Source organism: Heloderma suspectum, chromosome 1 (genome assembly GCF_057233095.1).
Source record: "Heloderma suspectum isolate Gila_16-S chromosome 1, 16-S_ref, whole genome shotgun sequence".
NCBI classification, from domain to species: domain Eukaryota; kingdom Metazoa; phylum Chordata; class Lepidosauria; order Squamata; family Helodermatidae; genus Heloderma; species Heloderma suspectum.
Window position 1 is genome coordinate 330,077,666 of NC_139458.1, and position 26,937 is coordinate 330,104,602.

At 42.3% G+C, this 26,937-nt stretch overlaps 1 protein-coding gene across 7 annotated transcripts; it reads left to right on the plus strand.

The window, feature by feature from the left end:
• The first annotated feature begins 5,528 nt into the window (after positions 1–5,528).
• Positions 5,529–24,201, plus strand: HSF2 (heat shock transcription factor 2). 7 transcript variants are annotated; one of them, XM_084827420.1, is made up of 13 exons: positions 5,529–5,756; positions 12,092–12,200; positions 12,936–13,063; positions 13,366–13,490; positions 13,724–13,799; positions 17,425–17,486; positions 17,593–17,677; positions 19,953–20,098; positions 20,762–21,025; positions 21,726–21,831; positions 22,149–22,202; positions 22,865–22,949; positions 23,212–24,201. In XM_084827420.1, the coding sequence occupies exons 1-13, from the start codon at positions 5,556–5,558 to the stop codon at positions 23,499–23,501; spliced, it is 1,731 nt and encodes a 576-aa protein (XP_084683546.1). In that variant the 5' UTR covers positions 5,529–5,555; the 3' UTR covers positions 23,502–24,201. The 7 variants fall into 7 exon arrangements, with proteins under 7 accessions (XP_084683546.1, XP_084683548.1, XP_084683547.1 ...); XM_084827422.1 differs by having other exon boundaries at positions 23,272–24,194; XM_084827426.1 differs by lacking the exon at positions 5,529–5,756 and adding an exon at positions 5,969–6,116 and having other exon boundaries at positions 23,272–24,188.
• The last annotated feature ends 2,736 nt before the right edge of the window (positions 24,202–26,937 follow it).

The following is a 26,937-nucleotide window of genomic DNA, read 5'->3' on the forward strand; positions in this document are numbered from 1 at the left end:
AATGGTCCAGAAACTTCAGCTGGTCCAAAATAGGGCAGCAAGATTGTTAACAGGGACTGGCCTGCGAGCTCATATTACGCCAGTACTTTTCCAGCTGCACTGGCTGCCAGTCCATTTCCGGGCCCGATTCAAAGTGCTGGTGTTAACATTCAAAGCCCTTAACGGCTTGGGGCCAGGTTAACTGAAGGATTGCCTCCTCCCATATGTGCCTGCCCGGACCTTAAGATCTTTGTCAGTGGCCCTTCTCCGTGAGCCCCTGCCAAAGGAAGTGAGGTGGGTGGCTACTAGGAGGAGGGCTTTTTCTGCTGTGGCACCCCGGCTCTTGAACGAGCTCCCTAGCGAGGTTCGCCTGGCACCTACATTGTATTCCTTTCGGCGCCTGGTGAAGACCGTTTTATTTTCCCAGGCATTTTAGCATTTTAGCTTTCTAGACTTTTAGCTTTGCTGTTTTAAATCTGTATTTTAAACTCCTGCACTGCTGCTAGGTTTTATTGTGGTTGTATTGTTATATTGCGGTTTTAATGTTCTATATATTTTAAATTGTTTTATTGTGTGCTGTTTGGTTTTAATTTTTGTGAACCGCCCAGAGAGCTTCGGCTATTGGGTGGTATAGAAATGAATAAAATAAAATTAATTAATTAATTAATTAAATTAAAAACTGTGACAGTGAGTTTCATAGACCCAAGCCTCAACCTTTATTTTTAAACAAAGAAAACATAGGTGGGATAACCCACACATTGTTCTGTCACATGTGGTGGGATAACATACAGTGTTTCTATCACATGTGGGCTTTAGAACTACATTAATTGACTACTACAGCATCTAAGCAGAACACAGGACTGCAGAACAAAAACCAAACTGTCAAGAATGCACATTTTCTTCACATATTGTGATATGGTAACTTTAGTCACATGTTACGAAACTGATCATGACTATTGGAGTATCCCTCAATGTCTATCAGTAAAAGATACATTAGGTCATAGAATCATAGAATAGTAGGGTTGGAAGGGGCGTATAAGGCCATCGAGTCCAACCCCCTGCTCAGTGCAGGAATCCAAGTCAGAGCATCCCTGGCAGATGGCTGTCCAGCTCCAGCCTCATCTTGAGTGCCTCCATAGGTCAATTATTCTAATAAGAAATGGAAGAAATAATAATGTTGGGAATCTTACAGAGAGGGTTAAAAAATTTTTTCCCTCCCATGACTTCAAAATTTCCAGAAATTTTATATTTCTGGTCTTCCTATAAAAGTCTTCCTATTATGTAGTTTCTAGAAATCATGGGGGGGGGGGAGTAAAGCCCAGGTAGCAATATGCAAACACCTTGTCTTAAACACTTCATTCATCATTCTAAAAGACAATATTTCATAAACCAGCATTGTTCAATTTCTCCAAAAAAAGGTCCTTGGGGAAAATATAGGTTTTTCACCAGTTGTGTCCTGTTTGGGGGCCCCCGCCACATGTGCACCCTACAGCCCAGAGGGCCCCGCAAACAAGGGCAGAGGAGCAGCAGTACTCTTCTGGCCGGAGCTGTGAAGCAAAGCAGGAAACAGCTGTCAAGGTGGCAGCCCCATCACTGCTCTGGTGCCCTCATTGTGCACACACACTCCAAAAAGTAACGCCTGATTGGCTCAGCTCCCTGCCACTCTCAGGGCTTCTCTACATGGGGCTTTTATCCTGCAACTGAGATTGGTTACTGATGGAAGTTTGCGGGTCCTTGACACGACATCATCAACCTCCAGTGCCTCTCTAGTGTTTTCCGAGCATTTCCATGACTTACTTTGAAACGGAAATAATGAGCTAACAAAAAGATCTGCTTTCAATCAGCCTGAATTTGCAAGTGAAAAGAGGATGTGGCCCTATATAACAACAGCACCATCTAGTAGCTGTATAATGAAACATATAGATCTCCCAGATAAATGGGGGGTGGGAGGGAAGCTCATGTAAAGGGCCGAACCTAATCCCACAAAGAATCCAGAAGCAGAAGCCCCAGTAAAATCGTGGGACAAAAAGCCTCCATGTGGAGATGCCCACAGTCTGGGAGAAACCCTTTTGATTAAAATGGCAAATGGCTGCAGCCTTGAGCCAGTTGGTGCACCACATGCTGGCAGGCAGCAGCCTTGCCAGCCAGCAGGGAGAAGGGCACTGCTGCCCAAAGGATAAAAAAACAACAACAAAGAAAGCAGGGCAGCTGCAGGGCAGGGAGAAACAGGCAGGGAAGAGGGGTGGAAGTGGCAGGGAGCATGCAAGCTGAGCAGCCCTGCTGCTCCAAAAATGTTTTATTTGATTGGGGGATCAAGGGAGTTGTGGGGGTGGGAGGCTCCTCTCACCTTGTAGCATCTCTGCCTCTCAATCCCCTTGCAAAAAAATCCCCAACATGGAATTTGCTTTTTTCACCATTACTGCGTGCCGAGGGTGGTTCCAGATGAGATTTTTAATGTGCAATTGCCCTGCCTCATCCACATATATATATTTGGGGGGGGGGGTCCAGATGACCTTGTCATCGACTTACAATCTTCCCATGTTTTCCAACTGCTTCTTCCATCTTTCTCTTATGGCAGAAAATCCATTGAGAAAGAAAAGATGGATTCTGGAAGCACTCTGAGTTGACATTTTCATTGACATATCAACCATGACCTGAAGATCTCTTTACTGCTTAGTCACAGTTGGTTTAGATCTCATCAATAAGTGTGGATTTATTTAGTTATTTTGCCCCAATGTGCATCACTTTACACTGATTTACAGTGAATCTCAGCTGCCATTTTATTGTCCACTCACCCATTTTGGAAATATCCTTTTGCAGCTCTTCACAATCTGCCAAAATTTCAGCTCATGAATTATTTGGAGTATTCCACAAGTTTGGCCACCTCACTGCTTACCACTAAACTCCAGATCATTTATGAACCAGTTAAATAGTGAAAGCCAGTGATTTTACATTTCGTTCCTACAAAGGTATATTTACTAAGTCATACCAATCTAGCCATGAAACTATATTAAATATTGAGAGTATACTATCTGTTGCCTCGGTAAGTGCAAAGTCTGTATACAAACAGGCTGGGTTCACACAACATGCTAACCCACACTCAATGGTTGAGTGTGGGTCGTTGTAGAATCATAGGTTGATGTTGAATCATTATCGTGTTGTCTGAATGCAGTGCATTTTCTGCAGGGTGGCTTTTTTTCCTTCAATTTTTAATTATGAGTTTTAACAAAACAAAACAAACAAACAAAATAACAAAACCAAAAATTAAAAATATAACGACATATTCTAAAATCCTCAGTTTCACATATTACAATATTCTAGGGAGAAAAAAGAGAAAAATAATAGATTACACATAAACCTCAGTAAAAGCAGACCATATATCCAAATTTAAGTCCATTTGCAAGTTATGCCTATATACCACTCTTTCAAATGCTGCTAGTAGTAAGGCTTCAATCCATTGCAACATAGACGGTGAGCTTTTATCCTTCCAGTATCGTAGTATCAGTCTTTTAGCAACCAAAAGGGTGCAAAAGATCCATTTACGCTGACCACGTGTTACATTCCAAAAAGCAGGTAAGTAATTTAAGAGAACATGTACATCAGTAAATATTGAAGAGCTTTCCAATACAGAATTTATCCATATAATAACTTCCTTCCAAAAGGAGGCAACTATTGGGCATTTCCAAAACATGTGAAAAAAGAAGCATTAACTGTATTACACCTCCAACAATTAGCCAAGTTTGACAAACCTTTATTAAAGAGACGTTGTGGCAGCCAGTAGACCCGAAACAATTTTTTTTTGCTGAATAAGGTGTAACCAAAGATATCCAATTCAGACACTAAAGTGGCGGTCCATTGATTAGACAAGATAGGACATTCCAACTCCCTATTCCATTTCTCCTATAGACCCCATGTATCATATTCATTCATTGATAATAAGTATGTATAAACATAAATCGTGGTCGATATAGAATCAAAAATCACAGAATAGTATGGTTGGAAAGGGCCTATAAGACCAACGAGTCCAACCCTCTGCTCAGTGCAAGAATCCAAGTCAAAGTATCCCTGACAGATGATTGCCCAGCTTCATCTTGAATGCTTCGTGTGTGGGAGAGCCCACGACCTCCCTAAGTAACCTGGTCACCTTCAATAAGTGTTTCCAGTAGCAAAGGAGACTCAGCAGGATGGCTTGTTAACCGTGCAGGGTGGCTTGTTAACTACCCTGAACAACCCAGCAACAAACAAGGTGGCTTGTTTGATAAGCCACCCTGTATGGTTAACAAGCCACCCTGCAGAAAACATGCTGCATTCAGACAACACATCCCATAGTTCGACCACAACCCTATGGTTCAACAACAATCCACAGTACAACAACCCACACTCAGCCACTGAACTTGGGTTAGTGTGGTGTGTGAACCCAGCCACAGGCAACTTGCACTTGAAGTTTACACAAAGTGCCTGCAGGATCTCAGTAATGACTTGGGCCCAGGTCTTAACACCTACCATTCCTGACTTTCTTTTTTTGCACCATTTTTCTGTCTACAAAGTCATCACAGGAGAATTAAGGCTTACTGGAATAAATAAGGGAGTATAGGGTTCTGGAAAAGAAGGTAATAGCTAAGGAAATGGGCACTCTACCTGCAGTAATGCATGTGCTAACTGTAAGTTGAGGCGGGTGACAACAAGAATGGCCTTTCTGTGATGGCTCCCCATCTGTGCAATTCCCTCCCCAGAAAAGCCAGCCTGGCACCCACTTTATGGTTTTTTCAGCATCAAATCAATACCTTTTGTATTCTCCCATGCATTTTAAGAACTGGTTTTAGAGTGTTTAGGTGTGATAACTTTTATTCTGCTGCTGAGTTACTTTAAATTTTGGGTTGTACTGCACCGTTTCCATCGTTTGCTGGTGGTTTTAACGTGCTCTCTTTCTAACATTGCTTATTGTTTTGTATTTTATGTTTTTAATTTACTTGTACACCACATAGAGAACTCTGGTTATGGGTGGTCTGTAAGTGTATAAAGCAAATACATAATAAACAACTGACAGTGCAATTTTACGCACGTTTATACAAGTAAATCTAACTAACTGGGTTTATTTCCAGGTAAATGTGTACAGGAGCGTAGCCTTGCAGTACAATCCTATGCATGTCTCCTCAGAACTAAGCACCATAGCATTTAACAGGGCTTCCATATAAGCGTGAGATAGGACTGCACCCATAATAAGCGAATATTCCCTTTATTGAAAGTCCATCTATTCCGCATCCACCTTCCTCCCTCATTGCCGCGAAAAACTCTTCCTCTCCCGCGCGCGCACCTCCAACCCAGCCGTCCCTTCTTACTAGGACCATCTTTCCCCAATTGGCTAGCGCGGCTCGCTATTTTGCATTCGACGTCAGTGGAAATTTCCGTCTCCCTTCGTGCCCAGCCAATGGATATCCCGCAAGCTCTCCTAGGCTTCCTCCAATGAGAGGGAAGAATTCGCGCTGTTGTGGCACGTGAGGGCCGCGCACGTGGATTCGTTATGTAAAGGGCGGGGCGAAGGGCTCGGCGCCCCGCGCGCGTGTCCTCCGCCGCGCATGCGCGGGAGCCGAAAGGGTGGCCGTCGCCGGAGCGGAGCGCGGCGGCGGAGGAGGCTGCTTCAGCGTGTCACCATGAAGCAGCAGCCCGTGGCGTCGGCGGCCAATACGGGCGCCGCTACCGCAGTTCCGGCCTTCCTCAGTAAATTGTGGGCGCTGGTGGGCGCCGCCCCGAGCAACCAGCTCATCACCTGGAGCCAGGTAAGCGCTCCGGAGGGCCGGGGGGCGAGGCGAGGCTTTCTCCGTGCGCGACGACGGAGGGGGGAGGACAAGCAGCGGCCCTGTCGGGCCGAGGGGGTCTCGCGTGGCCTGCGCGACCGCTTCTCCCCCACCCGGGCCGGCCGGCCCCATTCCCCCCGGTTGGCTCCTCTGGCGCACGGAAGGCCGGGAGGGGAGGAAGGGAAGGAGTCGCTGTGTGGGAGAAGGGGCGTGGTCAGTCGGTCTCGCTTTTATTTTCTAACGGGGAGAGGTGGGGGGGAGGGAGCCTCGTGGGGCCCCCGCCGACAGCCATGACGGGCAGCGAGGCCTGTGGCCGAAACCTCCCCTCCCCTCCCCACGCAAGTACGCACGCACACGGGAGTGAGCGGGCGGGAGCGGGAAGGCCTTGGCAGCCCCGTGGCCGCGACACAGGCATCGTGGACTGTCCCGGGGCCCTCCTGGAGAAACCGGCCTCCTGGAAAGGCAGAGAACGGGCGGGGGCGGGGGCGGGGGTGAGAACAGAGAAGGAAGTGGATGTGTCGTGCCGCTTCAGACGTGACTGACATTACGACGCGTGGTGGGCAGGCCGGAGATCTACGGGCAAATCGAGCACGCGTGTGTTAAACGTACTGCCCTTGCACGAGGCTGCTCCTTTGTAGGAGGGACGTCATGTGCGTGTACCTGGAATCCGGGTAGTTCGCGTGCATATGGTGCTGGGTTTGTACACAAAGGCAGGGGCACCGATTTGGGCATGAATATTTACTGCCTGGGTTTAAACGATCTTGGGAATTATCTAAGAGTGTGAGTTCAAAAGTCCTTGGTTCATGCCTTGTTTTACTTTAGCAGTAACTCACTCGGTGGTTGTAGACAAGCCACTCTTTTCTTACCACACCTCTCCGGGGATATTAGCAATACCATCCCTTACAAGATTGTTTTAACGCTCTAGTGGGATAGCTATGTCAGTCTGCTGTAGTAAAAAAAACAACAGTCTTGCACCCTAGATATTATTCTTGTGGCATAAACTTCTGTGGACTATAGTCCATATCATCAGATGTTGTATTGTAAGTATTTCTGAGGTAACGTGGAGCCTTTTGAACAAAAGTGCTGTATAAATGCTAAATATTTTTCTCTTAGGTCTGATTCTAATAATACCAATTTTGGAATGGTAGGCTTATTTTAGGAGGGGAGGGACTCAGTAGTTCTGTACACATGGTGTGTGTCTTCAAAAAAGGTTGCTGAGTAAATAGTTGAGTAACTATTTTTGCTCCCAGGGATGTGCTTATAAATAATTTCTGATAAACCAAAATATTAATTTTAAAAGGAGTTATGTATCTATTCATAAGTCAAACAGCTGTTAATTAATCAAGTGAGGTGGTATAATAGTTATTAGATCTGTTTACTCACTAAGTCTCACAAGCAGTTGGTTGGCCACTGTGTGAACATAATGGTGGACTAGATGGACCCTTTGTCTAATCCAGCATAGCCCTTACGTTCTTATATTCTTAAATTCTAATGTCTTTTTAGTGTTCTTTTTGTCATAGGAGTGTCAGTGCGCTCACATGAGCAAAGTAGTCATAGAATCATAGAACAGTAGGGTTGGAAGGGGCCTACAAGGCCATTGAGTCCAACCCCCTGCTCAATGCAGGAATCCAAGTCAAAGCATCCCTGACAGATGGCTGTCCAGCCTCATCATGAGTGCCTCCAGTGTGGGAGAGCCTACCACCTCCCTAGGTAATTGGTTCCATTGTCGTATTGCGCTAACAGTCAGGAAGTTTTTCCTGATGTTCAGCCGGAATCTGGCTTCCTGTAACTTGAGCCCATTATTCCATGTCCTGCACTCTGGGATGAACAAGAAGAGATCCTGGCCTTCCTCTCTGTGACAACCTTTCAAGGACTTGAAGAGCGCTACCATATCTCTCCTCAATCTTCTCTTTGCAAGGCTAAACATGCCCAGTTCTTTCAGTCTCTCCTCCTACAGCTTTTGTTTCCAGTCCCCTGATCATCTTCATTGCCTTCCTCTGAACCCTCTCCAGTTTGTCTGCTTCCTTCTTAAAGTGCGGTGCCCAGAACTGAACACAGTACTCCAGATGAGGCCTAACCAGCGCTGAATAGAGGGAAACTAGTACTTCCCGGGATTTGGAAGCTGTGCTTCTATTAATGCAGCCCCAAATAACATTTGCCTTTTTTGCAGCCACATCACATTGCTGGCCCATATTCAGCTTGTGATAGACAATAATTCTGAGATCCTTCTCGCTTGTAGTGTTGTTGAGCCACGTATCGCCCATCTTGTAACTGTGCATTTGGTTTCTTCTTTCCTAGGTGCAGAACTTGGCATTTATCCCTATTAAATGTCATTCTGTTGTTTTCTGCCCAGTGCTCCAGTCTATCAAGATCACTTTGAATTTTGTTTCTGTCTTCCAAAGTATTAGCTATCCCGCCCAATTTTGTGTCATCTGCAAATGTGATCAGCATTCCCTGCACCTCCTCCAAGTCATTCCAAAAAATGTTGAAGAGCACTGGGCCCAGGACTGAGCCCTGCGGTACCCCACTCGTTACCTCTCCCCAGTTTGAGAAGGTCCCATTGACAAGCACTCTTTGAGTCTGATTCTGTAGCCAACTGTGGATCCACTGGATCATTGTTTCATCTAGCCCACTTTCAGCTAGTTTGCTCATCAGGATATCATGGGGCACCTTGTCGAAATCTTTGCTGAATTCGAAGTATATTATGTGTACAGCATTCCCACAGTCCACAAGGGAGGTTACCTGATCAAAAAATGAGATCAGAGTAATCTGGCAGGACTTGTTCTTGACAAGTCCATGTTGGCTTTGAGTAATCACTGCATTGTTTTCAAGGTGCTTCCAGATGGATTGCTTTATCATCTGCTCGTGAATTTTCCCAGTGATTGATGTCAGACTGAGTGGTCTGTAGTTCCCAGGTTCCTCCTTTTTGCAGATAGGGACAACATTAGCCCTCCTCCAGTCATTTGGCACTTCACCCGTCCTCCATGATTTCTCAAAGAGAATAGACAGTGGCTCTGTGAGTTGTTCTGCCAGTTCCTTTATTACTCTAGGGTGCAATTCATCTGGCCCTGGAGATTTGAACTCATTCAAAGTAATTAGGTGTTCCTTGACCATATTCCTATCAATCTCAAGCTGCAGTCCTGCCCCTTCAGCTTGTACTTCGCCTTTGCCAGGGGGTCATAGACCCTCTTTCAGGAGAAGACCGAGCCGTGTGTTGCAAAAACCATTTTCACATAATTGTCTTACTATACCACTTCCTTTCTTTCTAATTCTGCTTCTGCAGTGTAGAAGAGGCCCTCTGTTTTATTAGTATCATGATTGTCTGGGGACTTGTACAAATTGAGAAGCGAGGGTGATTGATTTTCACACATAGTCTTTGCATGAGTAAGGCAAATAGAATTAAAATCCTAGGAGACGCTCATTTTCTACATTGTCTTTGTGTCATGAGCCCTACCCTGCTAACACTAGCATTTTATTTTTAGCATATGAGCTGGATACATAGTTTCTTCCTTGTTTCTAATGTTTGATTCTGAGCTCAGGGGCTGTTTTGTAGATAAAAATAGGCTGTTCAATCATGTTCAGGTCGACTCAGCCTTCCATCCTTCTGAGGTCGGTAAAATGAGTACCCAGCTTTCTGGGGGAAAGGTAGTCACGACTGGGGAAGGCAATGGCAAACCACCCCACTATAGTCTGCCATGAAAACGCCAGCGCAAGCGGTGTCGCTCTAGGGGTCAGTAATGACTTGGTGCTTGCACAGGAGGAACCTTTCCTTCAGTCATCAGTCAAAAGACTGATAGGAACTCAGCCTGTGCTGAATGGGGTGACACTCCCCCTGAAGACTCAGGCTTATAGCTTGGGTGTACTCCTGGACTCAGCTTTGAACAGGAATGCCCAGGTTTTGGCATGGCCAGGAGATAGTTTGCGCAGCTAGTGTGCCAACTGCACCCTTTCCTAGAGATGTCTGCTTTGAGTCATGCATGCCTTAGTTACATCATGTTTGACTATTATAACACACTCTATGTGGGGCTGCTTTTGAAAACTGTCTGGATACTTCATCTAGTCCAGAACGCAGCAGCCAGACTGTTGACCAGGGGAGCATGTAACTCCCTTGTTACAACAGCTTCACTGGTTGTTGGTATGTTTTGGGGCACAATTCAAAGTGTTATAACTTATAAAGCCCTATATGGCTTGGGACCAGGTACTTGAAAGACTGCCTTCTCCCACAGGAGCCAGCCTGGATTTTAAGATCTTTAGGCGAGACCCTTGTGGTACCACTGCCTTCAGAGGCATGTTTGGTGGTGACATGAGAGAGGGCCTTCTTGGTGACTACTTCCAGGCTGTGGAACTTCCTGCTGAGGGAGGCTAGGTTGGCTCCCTTTTTGTTGTCCTTCCACCAGCAGGCAAAGGCCATTTATTCAAGCAGCCCTTCGGTGTGTAAGTGGGTCTGTTGAGTTTTTATTCTGTTCTGCTTTAATCGTGTTTTCAGTGTATTTGTTGTATTGTTTTAATCAAATTTTTATTTATCTATGATTGTTAGCTGCTTTGAATGCCAAAGGTGGAGTACAAGTAAAATCATCATTTTAGTGTTCTCGCTAGCTGTCATCTCAGACGTATACCTATTCAACTTCAGTTAGCTTGCCTAAATGAATTTCTAAACATTGTGACCAGGCACAATATAAAAACTCACAGTAGAGGATGGGGTTGAGATGGTACCCTCAGCATACTGATGGCATATCTCTTCAAACCTTTGCATTGACCTTGCTACTGGTCTTGTGCATTTTGCACAGATAGTGTGTCAAAAGGAGACCCTGCAGGACCTCACTGGGAAGGGTCAGAGAAAGTATGTGGGAATACCATCAGACATATCTTATAAATCAGGCTAAATCTACTGTACCTTTCTTCCTGTAACAAGTCAGATGCCTTTTCAAGTCTGTGTGAAATGGCCCAAGACATAAGCTGTATCACGTGCATTCAGACTGTTTAAGTTAAGCAGCTCTTAATCTGCTCAGTGCCTTGCTAACTCCCTGGCAATCCTATGTATGCTGTCATGAGCATCATGGAGGAAAGGCAAGATATAGATGTAATAAACTCCCACAAACAAGGAGTTAAGTTGATATTTTGGTGATTATCAGTTGTCCCGATAGTTCATATTCTATTGTTACTCATTCAGGTAAGATCTACAGACTATAATAGGATTTTCCTTGTCCTATTGGACAAGTAACCCCCCCCCCCCCCAACAGAATGGTAGTTTTAGGCCCTGTCAGAAATGTCTGTAGGAGCTTTTTTCCCTTAACTTTAACTGAATTGGTCATTATCTTAAGTTTGTTGAATTGGTCAGTAGTTATCTTAGGGTAGCTTGTAGGCTCTGTGTGGTACTACTTTCCAGCTTTCTTGCTTTCAGCTATAGAATTACAGTACCATTTTATTTATTCATTTCATTTCTATACTGCCCAATAGCTGAAGCTCTCTGGGCAGTTCACAAAAATTAAAACCAAACAACACACAATAAAACAATTTAAACTATATAGAACATTAAAACCGCAATATAACAATACAACCACAATAAAACCTAGCAGCAGTGCAGGAGTTTAAAATACAAATTTTTAAAATAGCAAAGCTAGAAGTTTAGAAAGCTAAAATGCTAAAATGCCTGGGAAAATAAAAAGGTCTTCACCTGGCGCCGAAAGGAATACAATGTAGGTGCCAGGCGAACCTCACCAGGGACCTCATGCCAGAGCCAATGCCGGGGTGCCACAGCAGAAAAAGCCCTCCTCCTAGTAGCCACCTGTCTCGCTTCCTTTGGCAGGGGCTCACGGAGAAGGGCCGCTGATGATGATCTTAAGGACATTGTGGCCTGACTATTCTTGTACCACAGGATACTACACTTTTCAGATGAGAAATATGCCATTATCCACTGGAAATGGTTCAATGATGTTTCACTGGGTTGGATCCAATTCTGCTCATGTGCTAAGATAATGGATTTCTCCCTCCCCCACTCCGGAGAACTGCTCCAGAGGGTTGGGGACCCTCCCGGGCATATTTGGGGCGTGTGTGGGTCCCGCAAGGAGAGGAGGAGGAAGTCCACTTGCATGATGTTGGATCCAACACACTAAAAGTATCAATCTTCTTAAACTCCTAGAAAGTTCTACAAACATGTTAGTTTTAGGCTGTAAAAAGTTTTATAAATCATGAGGCGAACTTGAGGTTGTCTTTGTAGTTGAATGAACAGTTGTATAAGAAATGGTTGGCTGTGCTTCAGAAACAGCTTTCCATTTCTAACCATATTATTCATGTGATGAGTGTTGTCTTAATTTCAGAATGGCCAGAGTTTTCTTGTGTTGGATGAGCAAAGGTTCGCCAAAGAGATTCTTCCGAAGTACTTCAAGCACAACAACATGGCAAGCTTTGTGAGACAGCTGAATATGTGTGAGTTCTATAGCAGTATGTAGTATTGACTTAAATACTTGAATCTACACTTAAAACATAGAACTTTTTATGGGATTTAGTCCTCATATTGGTTCTATTTTGTTGTTGCTGCTGTAATAACAGATTCCACCTATCCTTTAATCATCCGTACGATCAAGGGTGCAAAGGGAAGGGAAGAGGAAAATTTCATCAGTGAAGTGCACTAGGTCCATCCCGATGATTGTGCAGACCCACACAGCTGCCATTAACATGACATTATGTTACAGTTAACTGCTTGTGTTCCTTTCACTTTTTAGTGCTTAAGGTACTGTTACTTTAAAGATAGAACTCCATGTATAGCTTCCACAGCGCTACTCTGTTGAATATGTGGGTAGCTTTCTCATTCTCTTCTTAGGTTTAGAATACCTGTCTCTAAGGTAGGAGAAGAGATGAGCGGTTCTCCATGCAAATGGCAGTGTAAAAGCTTCATGTATGATTGCTTTGTTCTCCCTAGGGAAAGACCTTGTACCTCTAAAGCTAGAAGGGAAGCAAAACCATAGTTTGTTGACCATGCACCTGAGGTAGTAGCACAGAAATGTGCACAAATAAGGGGTAGCTTTAGCAGAATGGGATTTAGTGAAGGCAAAAGGTAGAACACTGAGTGTGAATGAAATTTGTTTGCATAAAGCTGGCCAAGTTTGTTACCTTGTTGTAGACCTTTGGAGTTTTTGCATAATTGATTTGGCATTTTTTCAGATGGTTTTCGTAAAGTAGTCCATGTTGACTCTGGCATTGTCAAATTGGAAAGGGATGGCCCTGTTGAATTCCAGCACCCCTTTTTCAAGCAAGGACGAGAAGACTTACTGGAGCACATTAAAAGAAAGGTTAGTGGAAGGTTCTGTAGAACCTTCGAACAGTCTCTCCGTGTATACAAAGTGGTGCAGAAGTTCAGATATATTAGATGTCTCATAGGCACCACAGCATTTTGGTTTTCAGTTTTTTAAAGAAAATTAGATTTCTCTTTGAACATAGAACTCGTGATTAAGGCTGATACTCCACTGTTATGCAATTTTTTAGGACAAAGAATTGCGGTAATTCAGCAATTTCATATTATAATTTTTTTAGAAGAGGAAATAACATGTTATTTCAATTTGAAAGATTACATTTACAGTATTAATTTTTATAGGTTTCTTCTTCAAGGCCTGAAGAAAATAAAATTCGGCAGGAAGACCTGTCTAAAATCATAAGTAGTGCTCAGAAGGTTCAAATTAAACAAGAGACTATTGAATCCAGGCTCTCTGCTCTGAAGAGGTAAGTGCAGTGAGAACTTGTGTGCCATAACTTGATTTTCGGAAGGGGGAGTATCAAAAGAGGGGAAGTAGGCTTTTATTATCTAAAATAAATTTAAAAGTCTTCTAGTTTTGCCCTAAGAACTGTCTCTCTATTACTTGGTTGTTAATGTCACTTTCCAGGAAACATTTCCTAGTATTTTATTAAGTTAACTATTCCTAATCCTTACACTGACTGTAAACATTTTGAAACAGAGAAAATGAATCTCTTTGGCGGGAAGTGGCAGAACTGAGAGCAAAACATCTGCAACAGCAGCAAGTTATTCGAAAGGTAATTATGTCACTGTCTTCTGTGATTCATAAAATAATAATTAAAATGCATCTATATAATCAGTACAAAATGCGGGGGGGGGGGGGAGCAAATGTAAAACTGCACCGGCTAGGCTTCCAACAGTCAACTTCAGCTGTTGTAAAGGTGGAGAAAGTTTTAATGCAAACTAGTAGCTTAAACAGTGACCTGATTTGTATGTCATGATATGCCAGGGTTGCTTATGCACACTGCCCGATTGCTTGCAGTGGGAGCAATCAGGCAACATTTACAAGTATGTGAAATCTCCCAGTATAGCAACAGCACATGATGAATGCAAGAATTCAACCCAAACTGGGGATCTGGAAGGTAGTTTAAAATGATCTTCTTGAGGGGTATCTTGGAAAGGGGGCTCAGATGATTTGTTGGAGACATGGTAGTATGGAATTGTAAAGGACATTAATAGCCTTACAGTTTATCTGAATGTGTTCATATATTCAAATTTTGACAGTATAATCAGTTAATAGATGAAAGTCAAGGTTGTTCACACAGAATATAAAATTGGCAAAACTGTTAATCATAGAATATTAGGGTTGGAAGGGGCCTATAAGACCACTGAGTCCAACCCCCTGTTCGGTGCAGGAATCCAAGTCAAAGCATCCCTTACAGATGGCTCTCCAGCCTTGTCTTGAATGCCTCCACTGTGGGAGAACCCATCACCTCCCTAGGTAATTGGTTCCATTGCCATATTGCTCTAACAGTCAGGAAGTTTTTCCTGATGTTCAGCCGGAATCTGGCTTCCTTAACTTGAGCCCATTATTCTGTGTCTTGCACTCTGGGATGATTAAGAAGAGATCCTACATAATATATGTAGTTGGTATCCTGAATACTTTTAAGTCTCTCTGTATTCATTTGTTCTTTGAAAAAAATGTTTATATAAAATAAAAAAATTAGGGCGCAATCCTATGAAGATAGTCAGCAGCCTCTGAACTCGAAGGCAGCCTCCACCCTCTGGCCACCCTGCATTTTGCTCATCTAGCAGTGGTGCTTTGGAGGGGGAGGGAAGGAGGCTAAGGCAGCCATAGGAAATGTTGCCTGGACGAAGCCCAAGTCTCCTCCCCTCCCTGCCCCCAGGAACACCCCCTTTTCCCATCTCCAAAACTGCTGGCTACAAGGGGGAGAGGGTGTGGGGAGCGTGGTTTCTGGGTTCCAAGGTTGGAGCCCTGTTTCCAACCTTGGAGCCCAGAAACTGAACAATCCTATGTCCCCCCAAGACGCTGTCAAGGGGACATAGGATTATTCTCCCTAACCGTTGAAGAATGCAGTGTTCCCTTTGCTTTAGGACCCCTTGTCTAAAAACAGCTAAAAACCACAAATTCAAAAGGCCCCAGATAAATATATAAAGTGGGTATTATTACTGGTAGAAAACGACAATAATACATTGGGAAACATGTAACAATGATAGGTGTTATAACCCAAAGACACTATGAGATTAGGTAAATTATACTACATGAATAATTTATATACATATAACAGCCAAACTGTAACACTGAAAATATACAAGTATTGTTGTAACTGGGTCTGAAATATAGTTGTAACAGCTGTTCATAGTAGAACAGTAACAATTGTTAGTAAAATGATAGTCTTGTTTGTTGACAAGATTGCTATATTGCATCGCATTTCATTACTTCATCAAAGCCAAGGTGAAAGATTTCTTACAGTGGGCAGCTGAAGGCACCCCCTGGCTTCTTATGTATCTCTTCCAAACCACTTATCTGGTGCAAGTCTTCCAGTATATCTACCAAAAGAATTCCCTAAGGGGTTTATTACACACTCACACCCAGAATAGCATCAATCTGGGAATCTCAAAAACAAATAGTAGGTCTGAGGAGCAGCATCCCAGACCTGCAGTTCAACTGCTTCCACTATAAAGAACAGCTGTGTCATAGCTAGAAATGCTTCTCATCTACTGTCATTTTTACCAGTAATAATACCCACTTCATATAGTTGTGGTATTTTGTAATTGGGGGACTTCCTCTTCTGTGTTAGCAAAAAACAGCTAAATACATGCTTTAGACTTCCCTAGCATGAAGATGTTCCAAGGCTTTGTTCACTTTAGGCCTTTAATCCTTTCTTACTTGTACCTGTATGTACTGCAGAGCTTTTTTCAACTAACTAGCCTTGGACTATGCCGATCGTTCATAAATGTTAACTTCTACTTAGGCTGTACTCCTAATCATAGGTATTGGAAGTAAGCCTCAATGAATAGAGTAGGACCTATTTCTAAGTAAACATTCATAGAACTATGCTGCCAGACTCATGCTGTTTAGCACCCATTTGCTTTCTGTCATCTTTTCCCAATTGGAGAAACTGTGATCCCCAGGCTGTCGTGTTTGTTCCATTCTTGAACATAATGGAATTGAAGCTGGCTGAAGAGGCTGCCAAGATGGCATTCCAACTTGATATTAGGCACATGGGAATCCCATTTAGTGATTTTTACATTCAACATTTTTGAATGTAAATGGATGGTATAACAGCAAGAGCTGTGGGAAAGCCAAAATAATAAATACTCTTTTTTTCAAGGTGTCTGTGCTATCTTGCAAAAGTTGAAATTGCTCAAAACATAGTGGACAAATACTTTGAGCTCCCACTAATACTCTCATCATGGTCAAATGCATCTCACAAAAACTACAGGCAGGAAATTATGCTAGCTCAACTAAGAATTGGTCATGAGTTCCATACTTGCAAATATCGGCTGAAGGGGCACCACCGTTGTGTATTCTCTACACTGTTCCCCTCACAGTTAAACGTATTGCTTAAGTGTTCATATCTGTTAAATGTTTGCCAAACCTTTCTGTGAACCCAGTCCATTGGCTGGCTGTCATCTTTTAAAGACTCAAAAAATTAATAGGATTTGGTTATGTGATGGAAGAAAGATTGCTTGAAACATACTCTAGTGCTTGGTTCCATATTGCTTTACCACAAAATCTTTAATCTACCCAAAATATCCTTTGTGATTCTTTGAACTAAATCCAGTATTGTGCAAGTGGAAGTCTGCTTGTGCAGCAGGAGTTTCCCTTCCCCTCTTCTTCCCTGCACATTCCCCCATATCGGCCCCCAGGGATCCTCCAACCCTCTGGAGGACATTTGGGGGGGGTGCAGGGGAGATGGAATTTGATCCACCAACAGTGTATTTTCCACTGGTGGAAGAACACCATTGGATACAGCCCCTCTATGTAACTGTAGCTTTTCAATCCTTTTAAGGTATTAACTTTTCGTTCTTAAAGGTGCATATTCCTGTATGTTTAATGACTTGCTGTCATCTTTCTGTGTACACGAGACTTTTGTCTTGAGATACATTATGTTGGATGTTCATATTTTGTATAAAAATGGGTTCAGTATAATATCTGTTCTTACTAAAATCTCACTTTATTTGATATTTAGCAACTGGAGACTTAATCTGAAATTTTGTTTTGATTAATTTCCCTTTATTCATGTAAAACCAAATGCCATTTTTTTTTCTGTATAATGAATGTTTAGGACAGCCCTGTGCATGTCTACTCACTAAGTCCTATTTAGTTCAATTGGATGTATTCCCAGGTGTGTGTTTAGGATTGCAGCTAAGGCAACATTCTGTTTTTCTGTGCAGATTGTACAGTTCATTGTTACCCTTGTTCAGAATAACCAACTTGTAAGTCTGAAACGCAAACGGTAAGTGTAACATTGAGAATTCTGGAAATGTAATGTTTTCGTTCATGCAGACATGCCATTTTTAGAAATTCAAATTGTTTCTAACTATTCTTGTTTTCTGATTTAGCCCATTGCTTCTGAATACTAATGGAGCTCCAAAATCCAACCTATTCCAGCAGATAGTCACAGAACAAGCAGAAAACAAACATCATGTGAGTTAATTTTGAAATACCAGTTCGAAAGCAAGAAATTGCAAGTAGATAAATAGGTACCACCTCGGCGGGAAAGGTAACAGCGTTCCGTGCACCTCGGTGTTCAGTCATGCCAGCCACATGACCACAGAAGCGTCTTCGGACAGCGCTGGCTCTTCGGCTTAGAAACGGGGATGAGCATCGCACCCTAGAGTCGGGCACAACTGGTTGGGGACACCTTTACCTTTACTTTAAGATAGTGAAAGGTGTCACTGCCAAGTTGGACAGTAACCACAAGCAGGCTGTTTTGACAGAATTGAAAAGCTGCTTAAAATGAGAACATGGAGAAACTACCCTTTGTAATGAGAGGGGGAGATAGTGAGTGCAGTTCCAAACAGAAGCTTCCATCATAATGAGCCAGTGTGTGTAGACTTCTGAAAAGGGAGAAAATATGACCAGTCAGCTTTCTGATAACTATTTAGACGTGTTCTTGTGTGCACAACACTTGATTTCCTCTTCACTAGTAGATAACTCAGTAATTGATTACTCTTACCCAAATGTGTCCACTGTCTCTAGAAATATGCTGTGGTTGAATTCAAAATTACATGAAACCATGATTGGTACTCATCCTAGCTTAGAACACAAAACCATATCTCATTATAGGTAATGAGGTGAGGCCTATTATGATTTATTATTAACTACAATATTTGAGTGTACTCTTGGACTTGGCCCTGAACCTGGATGCCCATGTCTCGGTGGTAGCCAGGAGTGCATTTGCATAGCTGAGGGTAGTGCGCCAACTGATCTCATTCCTAAATTGTCTGATGCCTTACATCCTATTCGGACTACTGTTACATGCTCTACAGTAGAGCTGGGACTGCTTTCGAAAACTGTTCAGAAACTTCAGCTGCTCCAAAATGCTGTGCCCAGACTGTTAACTGGGGCTGGTTACAGGGAGCATGTGACTCCCTTCTAACAAAAGCTTCACTGGCTGCTGGTCTGTTTCGAGACAGAATTCATAGTCCTGGTTATGATCTATAGAGCCCTATACAGCTTGGGACCAGGCGACCTAAAAGACTCCCTTCTCCCATATGAGCCTGCCCAGTTCTAAGATCTTCTGGAGAGGCCCCTCTTTCAAGACCGCCACCTTTAGATGCATGTTTGGCAGCCCTAATGAAGGCCTTTTCAGTGGCTCCCAACCTGTGGAACTCCTCCCAAGGAAAGGCTGGGTTCACTCCCTGTTTTCTTTATTCAAGAAGGCCTTTGGCCTGTAAGTGGATTTGGTGTTTTTATTTTTATTCTGTAATTGTTACGTTTTATTCTTTAATGTATTGATTTATTTTAATCAATTTTAATTGTGCCTGTAAGAAGGCTTGAGGGCTGCTTTTTGGTAGAAAGGTGGGGGACAAATCAAATAAATATGGTTGTGGCAAACTATCTTCCCCCAGGCTGTATAGTATCTGCATTTTAAAAAGCAAAAAACCCTAGTCCCTGGTTTAAAATTTATTTTACAGATAACCAGTATTTTGCTAGGACACATTTTAAAGGAATAGCCCTAAAATTACATATTATACTTGGTTGGACCCCACTTCTTCCTTCTGATACCAATTTAGGTTTTTCCAGGCTTGCACAAATGAAATCAAACCCACCCCACTCATGCACAAGAGGGAAGTGTTAGCAGACTTGGGCTAACCTTGAGGTTTTGCTAGGGTATTGCTCCCTGCTCTTTTTCTACAAGTGGCAACACTCCCAGTACCTTCCTACTAAATGTGTGTGCTCTACCTTCATTCTGTGTTGGAGGGTCAATGAATGGATGTTCCAGAATAACTGTTGTTTTTCCATGGGAAAATATTTTCCTTTCAACTATGTTTTATTTGCATGATGTCTGAATTGATAATGTGTAAATCTAGTTCAAGTGAGTTTCAACTTGTCAAATTCAGTACTTTCTAATTCAGGCTTCCCCAACCAGGTGCCCTCTAGGTATTTTGGCCTAAAACTCCCAGCATTCCTGACAATTGGCCATGGTGGCTGGGTCTCATAGAATTATAGAATAGTAGGGTTGGAAGGGGCTTACAAGACCATCGAGTCCAACCCCTTGCTCAGTGCAGGAATCTAAGTCGAAGCATCCCTTAGAGATGGCTGTCCAGCTTCATCTTGATAGGAGTTGAAGTCCAAAGAGTTGGGAAGGCTGTTCTGATTGTTTCCGATCTGTTTTGAGGAATGGGTTATGGCTGATTTTTTAAACATTGCTTTGTTAGGAAACTAGCTTGTTTCTAACACACTTCTAAATGGGCAGGTACCACACAATCGGACTGATGGCTTAAAGCAAAGAGAACAGCTGTCAGATGATATTATTATTTATGATATCACTGAAGATATTGGCGATGAGGAAAAGGCTCCAGTTACTCCAGAAACGAGCGAGGACACAGTCTCAGACTCAAAGTAAGAAACATCTCTAGGTTAGGAGCATAATTAGAATTAAATATGCTTGTGCATGCTTCTGCCCTGCTTTAATGCTTGCTCGGGATGTACATTTCTAAAAAGTTTTATTACAAAGACACCATAAATAATAGCTCTTGTAGTGCTACTTAAGAGTGTGAGCTGAAAAGTCTTTTTGGTTCAGATCTTCTCTCACCAGTGAAAACACTAGTTGCACATCACTACTTTTACTGATGGTAATAATCCTTTATGAACTTGAGCACACTCTGGGAGAGAGCGGAGGACAGGAAGGCCTGGTGTTCTATGGTCCATGGGGTCACGAAGAGATGGACACGACTTAACGACTGAACAACAACAATAATCCTTTGCCTTACAGGGTGCCATTGTGTGAAGGCAATATGTGTAAACTTTGAACACTTGAAATGTATTATATAATTGCTAGGTGTAATTAAATCTGTACTCCCTCTTACATGAACACTGCAAGAAGAAACATAATGGTATCTTGAACTTCTTACTCGGGGCAGGTGGGGGTGGGGGATGCAAAACAATAGTGCTGTGTACCTCATAAATGGGAAAGAACTTCATAGCTATTCTATATTTCCAGCTGAGCTGCAAAAGAAAGGTAGTGGTAGTTTCTTTTATTGTAATCCTACATTTGTATTGCAGCTATAGTCCTGACATTGTAATAGTAGAAGATGACAACGAAGATGATTATGCTCCTATAATTCAAGAAAATACAAACGGTGAACCTGTCACCATTCCATCCAGTGATTCTGTCAGTCTTTCCACTGATAGCACAAGTCCATTAATGTCAAGTGCTGTTCAGTTAAACAGCCAGTCAACCTTAACAGCAGAAGACCCAGTCTCGATGATGGATTCTATACTCAGTGAGAATGGAGTGATTTCACAAAATATCAACCTTCTTGGAAAGTGAGTCACTTCTTTTAAATCATATTTAAAGTTTAGACTTGCACTTTTTTCCTTTTAAGGACTTCAAGCGGAACTGCATGAGTATTTTACATTTGCATTGGTTCGCTGGCTTGTTCCTTTTTGAAACAGGTATAATGGGTGGGATTCGTATCTGTCTTCAGTATTCCCCTAAGTTCTGAATTCAGAGGTTATTTTAGAATAGATGTGCCGCTAGCTTTCCTGATTCTTACTGTGAAAATGCCAGCTTAGTCTGTGTTCTAAACCCTTCTTAGATACTGAAGGTCTTCTATAAAATCACTTTGCATGATCAGTGTGTGTGCCCCCACTCTTGACAAACACCATGGGTTATTTGCAGATGCCTAGAAAAACACTACACCTGTTGAATTTCAAATTGTGTTAATGGTTGCCCTTTGAACTTTTATGTGATTGTATTTATACACTGTCCTAGATATCTCCATTCTGGTACCAGCTGGGAAAAATACATGGCATTAAGCTTTAGATAATTACAAGTCATGGAGCAGGAAAAATATTTTCAGATTTGGGGGCATAGGACAGAAATGAAGTATCCGAATTATTTTCCTGAACCAATTCAGACAGTATTAACGTTGCATCCAAAGATTTTCACCGTACTTGATTCATGTGTATAACATATTGTACAGAAAAGCTAGAGGTTCATGGGATTTTCTTACATTTCTTTTAGAGTGGAACTCCTGGATTACCTTGAGAGCATTGATTGCAGTTTAGAGGATTTCCAGGCCATGCTGTCAGGACGGCAGTTCAGCATAGATCCAGATCTTCTAGTTGATGTAAATATTTGACATTGTTTTGTTTGTGCTTTTAATTTCACAGTGATTTTTTGGAAGAGAAGTACATGTTTACATACAGAAGAAGAAGTACATGTTTACATTTTTAAAGTGTTGATTAAAAATTCTGTATTAATAAATACCAAATTGTAGATCTTTAAGGTTTCAGAGAAATCTAGCAAAATAGGGGTTTGTATTTGGAAATTGTCTGCAGAGAAATTCTCCTATAGAAAAATTCTACAGATCAATTTGCAGTTTAAAAATCACTGACTTTACATCTTGAATATAGAATCTTAAAATTTGATATATTTTGTCTTCAGCTTTTTTCAAGTTCCGTGCAGATGAATCCTACAGGTCATATCAATAGTACAAAAGTAAGTTTTAAATTAGCACAGCAATTTAAAATATGGTGTCATTTGTTAATGGCTAACTGGTCCAATTAATGGCTTGTTACATTCTTTTATTTTGTGTGTGTCTTAAAGCTATGGTTGTGACTTTATAAAGATACAGCTTTTTGATGCCTTGTATTTTTATACTTTTGACTATTGGAATTTTGTTGGTCATTTTGAAAAAATTGTACATGCACAACTTAAGTTCTGTCAGTTGAGACTAACTTATCCTGGCAAAAACATAGTACAATTTAACACCAGTATTTTTAGTGTTGTCAAAAAGTGTTTTTGTTGAAAAGGGAGGCGGGGGCAGAAGCTGAGAACTGGCTGAAACTGGTTTGCATCACTTTAAAACAACTTGGCATGAATGTAAATGTGTGGCTCTGGTATAACCAGAGTTCATTTCTATTGGGAGTGTAGTGATATGGGTCACAAACAGAATACTTTTCAGTGCTAATAACTAGAGATGTCCTTGAACATAAGTTTTTTGCAGTTTCCGGTTGGATATGCTACGGTCTGATTGTTCTAGACATGTAATCCACTTTGAATGTTCTTTAAAAGCATTGCAGCTTATTTTAGTTGGTCAGGTTTTATCTGTTCCTAAATTTAATATAAAGTCAAATTTGTGTAATCATATCTCTTCATAGGTGGATACAAAGGGAATTGAAACTATGAAGACTAATGGTGCTCAACAAGTTACACAAGATGTGCCTAATTCTAACCCCAAAGCAGGTTGGTATGTGAGTTCAGATAGCGTAAGTAGTGCTGGATTACATTATTCTGCCTGCTTTCATAATCCCATCAGTTTAATTTTAGATATGAACAAAATAAAACAGCACATATCCTTGTATCGTAGATCAGTCTGGATATAGCAAGTTGTAAGATGGTGCTGTATTTTAAACACATTTTGTCTTTTTCTATAGGAATAGGCAAATAACTTTTTGTAGATGAATTTGGGTAATTGTTTTGGTTTGACTTGTTTCTTCTGCTGTAGATAAACAGCTCATTCAGTATACTGCCTTCCCCCTCCTTGCATTCCTTGATGGAAATCCAGGCTCAGCAGTGGAGAATACAAATGTGACACCTGAATCAGTATCCTCTGTAGATAAACCATTGGAAGTGGATGAACTTCTGGAAAGCAGTCTGGATACTCAACCAACCCAAAGCAAACTTGTTCGTCTGGAACCATTGACAGAAGCGGAAGCCAGCGAAGCTACACTATTTTATTTGTGTGAACTTGCTCCTGTGCCAATGGACACCGATATGCCGTTGTTGAACAACTAACATGAGAGAGCTGAAAATATTTATTTAGGCTGTTTGGGATCTCTTTTGTAAATGGCATTTTGTGAAAGCAGCTAATGTGGAACCTAAAACAGCTAGTTTTATCACTTCCCCAGTCAAAGAGCAGTTTAAACATTTATACAAACCATCAACAGTTTGTTAACGCTAGTTCATTACACTTCTAGTGCTGTTATATTTTGAATGGTATGTATTCAGAATACAGCAGGTAATCAGATGCTCTGTATTAACCACTTATGGCTTTTCTTGTTCACTTTAGTCCAAATGTATGACTGACAAGTAATTCATAAGTAATTCTGGATGGAGGTCGTAGCACTCAAGTTTTATCCTTCTGTACTTTTGTTTTCTATTTTTACAACTTTGTTTAAATAAAACTGTGTTAGGGGACCAGAAGTTAACATGGTGCGTCACTCAACTGCTAGTGTCCAACTTAATTTTGTAGACATACCATATGTTATTTCCTTTACACTTCAACTATTTCTTAAGTTTCATCAGACGCACAGTTGCTGTTGATAGGGGAGGGGGGATGTTAATATTACTTGGGAATTTTTGGAGTGGTATATTTTTTCAGTTATTTATTGAATTAATTAATTTCTTAATCGTCCATCTGGCTGGTCACCTGGCCACTCTGGGTGATGTACAATAATACCATAGTTTAAAACAATAAATTCCACATTCAAACATCGTATTTCTAAAAATACCCTAACCCACCCCAAATGCCTGCCTGAACAACCATGGTTTTAATGCAAGGCAGAAGCTCGTTAAAGAGGGGGCATGGCGGAGTTCCACAGAGTGGGGGCCACCACAGAGGTTTGCTGAGGGTTAAGCTAACCTCCTTCTGGGGAGGAATTATACATTACAAGGGGGAAAGGGATTGTGAAGAGCTCTGAAAGGATTTCTCCACACTGGGAGAATGGGTATCTAAATGGCAAATGTGGTTCAATGCAAAGAGGTGTAAAGTGCTGGGGCAAAAATGCCCAACTTCAATATAACCTGATGAGATCTGAACTAGCGGTGACTGATCAAGAAAGAGATCTGGGGCTTGGGTTGGACAGGTCCATGAAAATGCAAACTATGTTAGGCACATGGGCTGAATTCAATTTTGGAGAAGACTTCAGGGCTGCATTCCAGTGGTGGGTGGGGCTGAAGGCAAAGGGGGTAAACCCAAAGTCAAATAGGGTGGGGCCAAAAGACCAGTGTATATTACCTTAAAAGTTCATATTGCCAGCAACTAAGACTTAAGAACAGGCATTTCAACATTTAAGAATGGGAAAAAATGCACAAAAGGTGAAAAACCACACTATTGGGGGTTGGAGGAAAGGGGGTGGGACTACCTGGGGCACTCCAGAGCACTGGATTTGGTAGCTAGGCCTGAGGTTCTATGCTCCTGCTATATATTTTAGTCCACTGCAGACTAGCCAACATGGAAGAAAAGATCAGCTATATTTGTTTACCTGCTATGATCTGGCAGTGTTCCACTTCCGCCCTTTCTTCGTTACTGCTTATGTCCGTTTCAGAAAGTAGTGAAGAATCCAGTTTGGGGTCAGATGTGTGTTCCTTCCACATATGAAAAAATACCTTCTGTTTTCAGAAGGATCTGAGCCTCTGGTCAAGGTTCCTGCTGAAGGAGTGGAGAGGCAATTGTTGCCCATTCCCCCTGCAGACCCTTCAGCCAGCTCCCACAGTGTTCCAGAGGATCGCCCACCCTCGCAGATAAGTTTAAGGGAAAGAAGGAATTGGTGAAAATCACCTCTTTCTCTCCCTACCCCCTTTGCTCTAGCAGAAACATTCCATGACTGGCATTCTGCTCAGGGGAGCTCTGGATTCCACCCACAGTCTGTTTTTGTACAATCTGAAAGTAGACTGTACATTTGGCTAGCACTTTGCTTCTCTCATCCAACTGGGAAATGGCTGTGTGCAGACAATCCATTCTAAAGAGCAATGAAAGCAACATTACTATTAATGCTACTCTAGTACTACATTATTGCTAGCTTGGCAATTGAACAAACTTGAGGAAAATGTCTGTCCAAGTCAGTGGAGAGGTGAAATTGTTTTGATCAGTTTAGACAACTTGGTAGTTCCATTTATTACCATGGAAAACTTAGAAAGTGTGACATAATTTCACAATTACTCTCCTTTTAAAAAGTTTACATTGTACAGATGTAATACAGGAAAGGATGAGTGTTTAACATTCTAAAACATGGTTAATAATGGGATGAAGATCAATAGTATTGTTTAAAGGTACTCTTCAACAAGTACTTGCTACTAGAACAAATGTTTTCATGGCATCTAGATTACAACTTTGCTCCCAGATACTGCAGAGTAGTACATCAACCTGTAAATACAGTTTGACCAGAGCCTGTGAGGCAAGAGAAAAAAGCGAAGTAGGTTCAACTGGCAGTGAAAGCTTGCCAACACTCAAAATTTCTGTCAAGTAGGGCTGTGCACCGCTTCAGTCTGAAGCCCAAATCACAAGTCAAAAGCAGGCTGCTTCAGAGGTGTCTCCGCAAGAAACGAGGTGGCGCAGAATAGCAACGCAGTGCCCTGAAGCGAAGCAGCTTGTATACGAAGCACCTTGTCTGACTCACTGATTCGCTCTGAGCAACCCAGACAGCCTGGCTCCAAAAGTATCAACTTGAGAAAGTTCAGCAAAGGGTTGGGGAGGGAGCTTTGGTGAATGGAAACTCTAGCTGCCAAATCAGGGCTGAATGTAACCCAGCAATTTCCACTCTGTGATGGTAGAGGAGCGGGGAAGACTGAATAACTGGAGAAAAGCAACTGCATTTCAGAGACAGAGATCATGCTGGTGGTGTTACTCAGGGATGTGAGAACCCACCCCTGTCCAGGTTCTCCAGACACCCCAGACCCTGCTCTGCTCGCTGGTCTTTTCACCTTGATGTTTTTAAAAAACATGGTGACTGGAAATCTATGTGCACATAGGCTTATGCACAAAAAGCACTGTGAATCGCCTAGGCAGGAGGAGGCACAGCGCATGCCCCTGCTACTGTCTCCTCATGAGCAAAAGATAGCAGCGGGGGGGGGTGCCAACAGCTGACCCACAGCATGGCACATGCCCCCACTGCTCGCTAGATGTCTCCTCATGAGCAGGAGATAGCTAACAATCCTTGGGGGTGTTGACACCAGCAATTTCCCCCCTCAATTGACAAAGCCCATTGCAGGCTCGAGGCTCCAATTCTCTTTTGTTTGGTTTATTGCCTTAGGAAGAAACTTACACCCTTTGTTATAGAGATCCTGCAATAGGGGCATCTGAGCGAAGGTATGTGTGTGTGTGTGTACAGCCCTAGCATCAAGTATCAAAATTGGACCAGTAAGACCCAGGTTGAGCTCACCACCCATGAAGCTCACTCATCTTTGAATACTTAATAAACCTACAGGTACAGTATAGGAAACAACGATCAGC

Bases quoted from the DNA above. Each gene is read 5' to 3' on its own strand.
- HSF2 (XM_084827420.1), top strand. From the start codon at position 5,556: ATGCGCGGGAGCCGAAAGGGTGGCCGTCGCCGGAGCGGAGCGCGGCGG. The intron at 17,487-17,592 runs GTAAGTGTAACA...TTTCTGATTTAG, and splicing joins GTAAGTCTGAAACGCAAACG to CCCATTGCTTCTGAATACTA. The intron at 20,099-20,761 runs GTAAGAAACATC...TTTGTATTGCAG, and splicing joins GACACAGTCTCAGACTCAAA to CTATAGTCCTGACATTGTAA.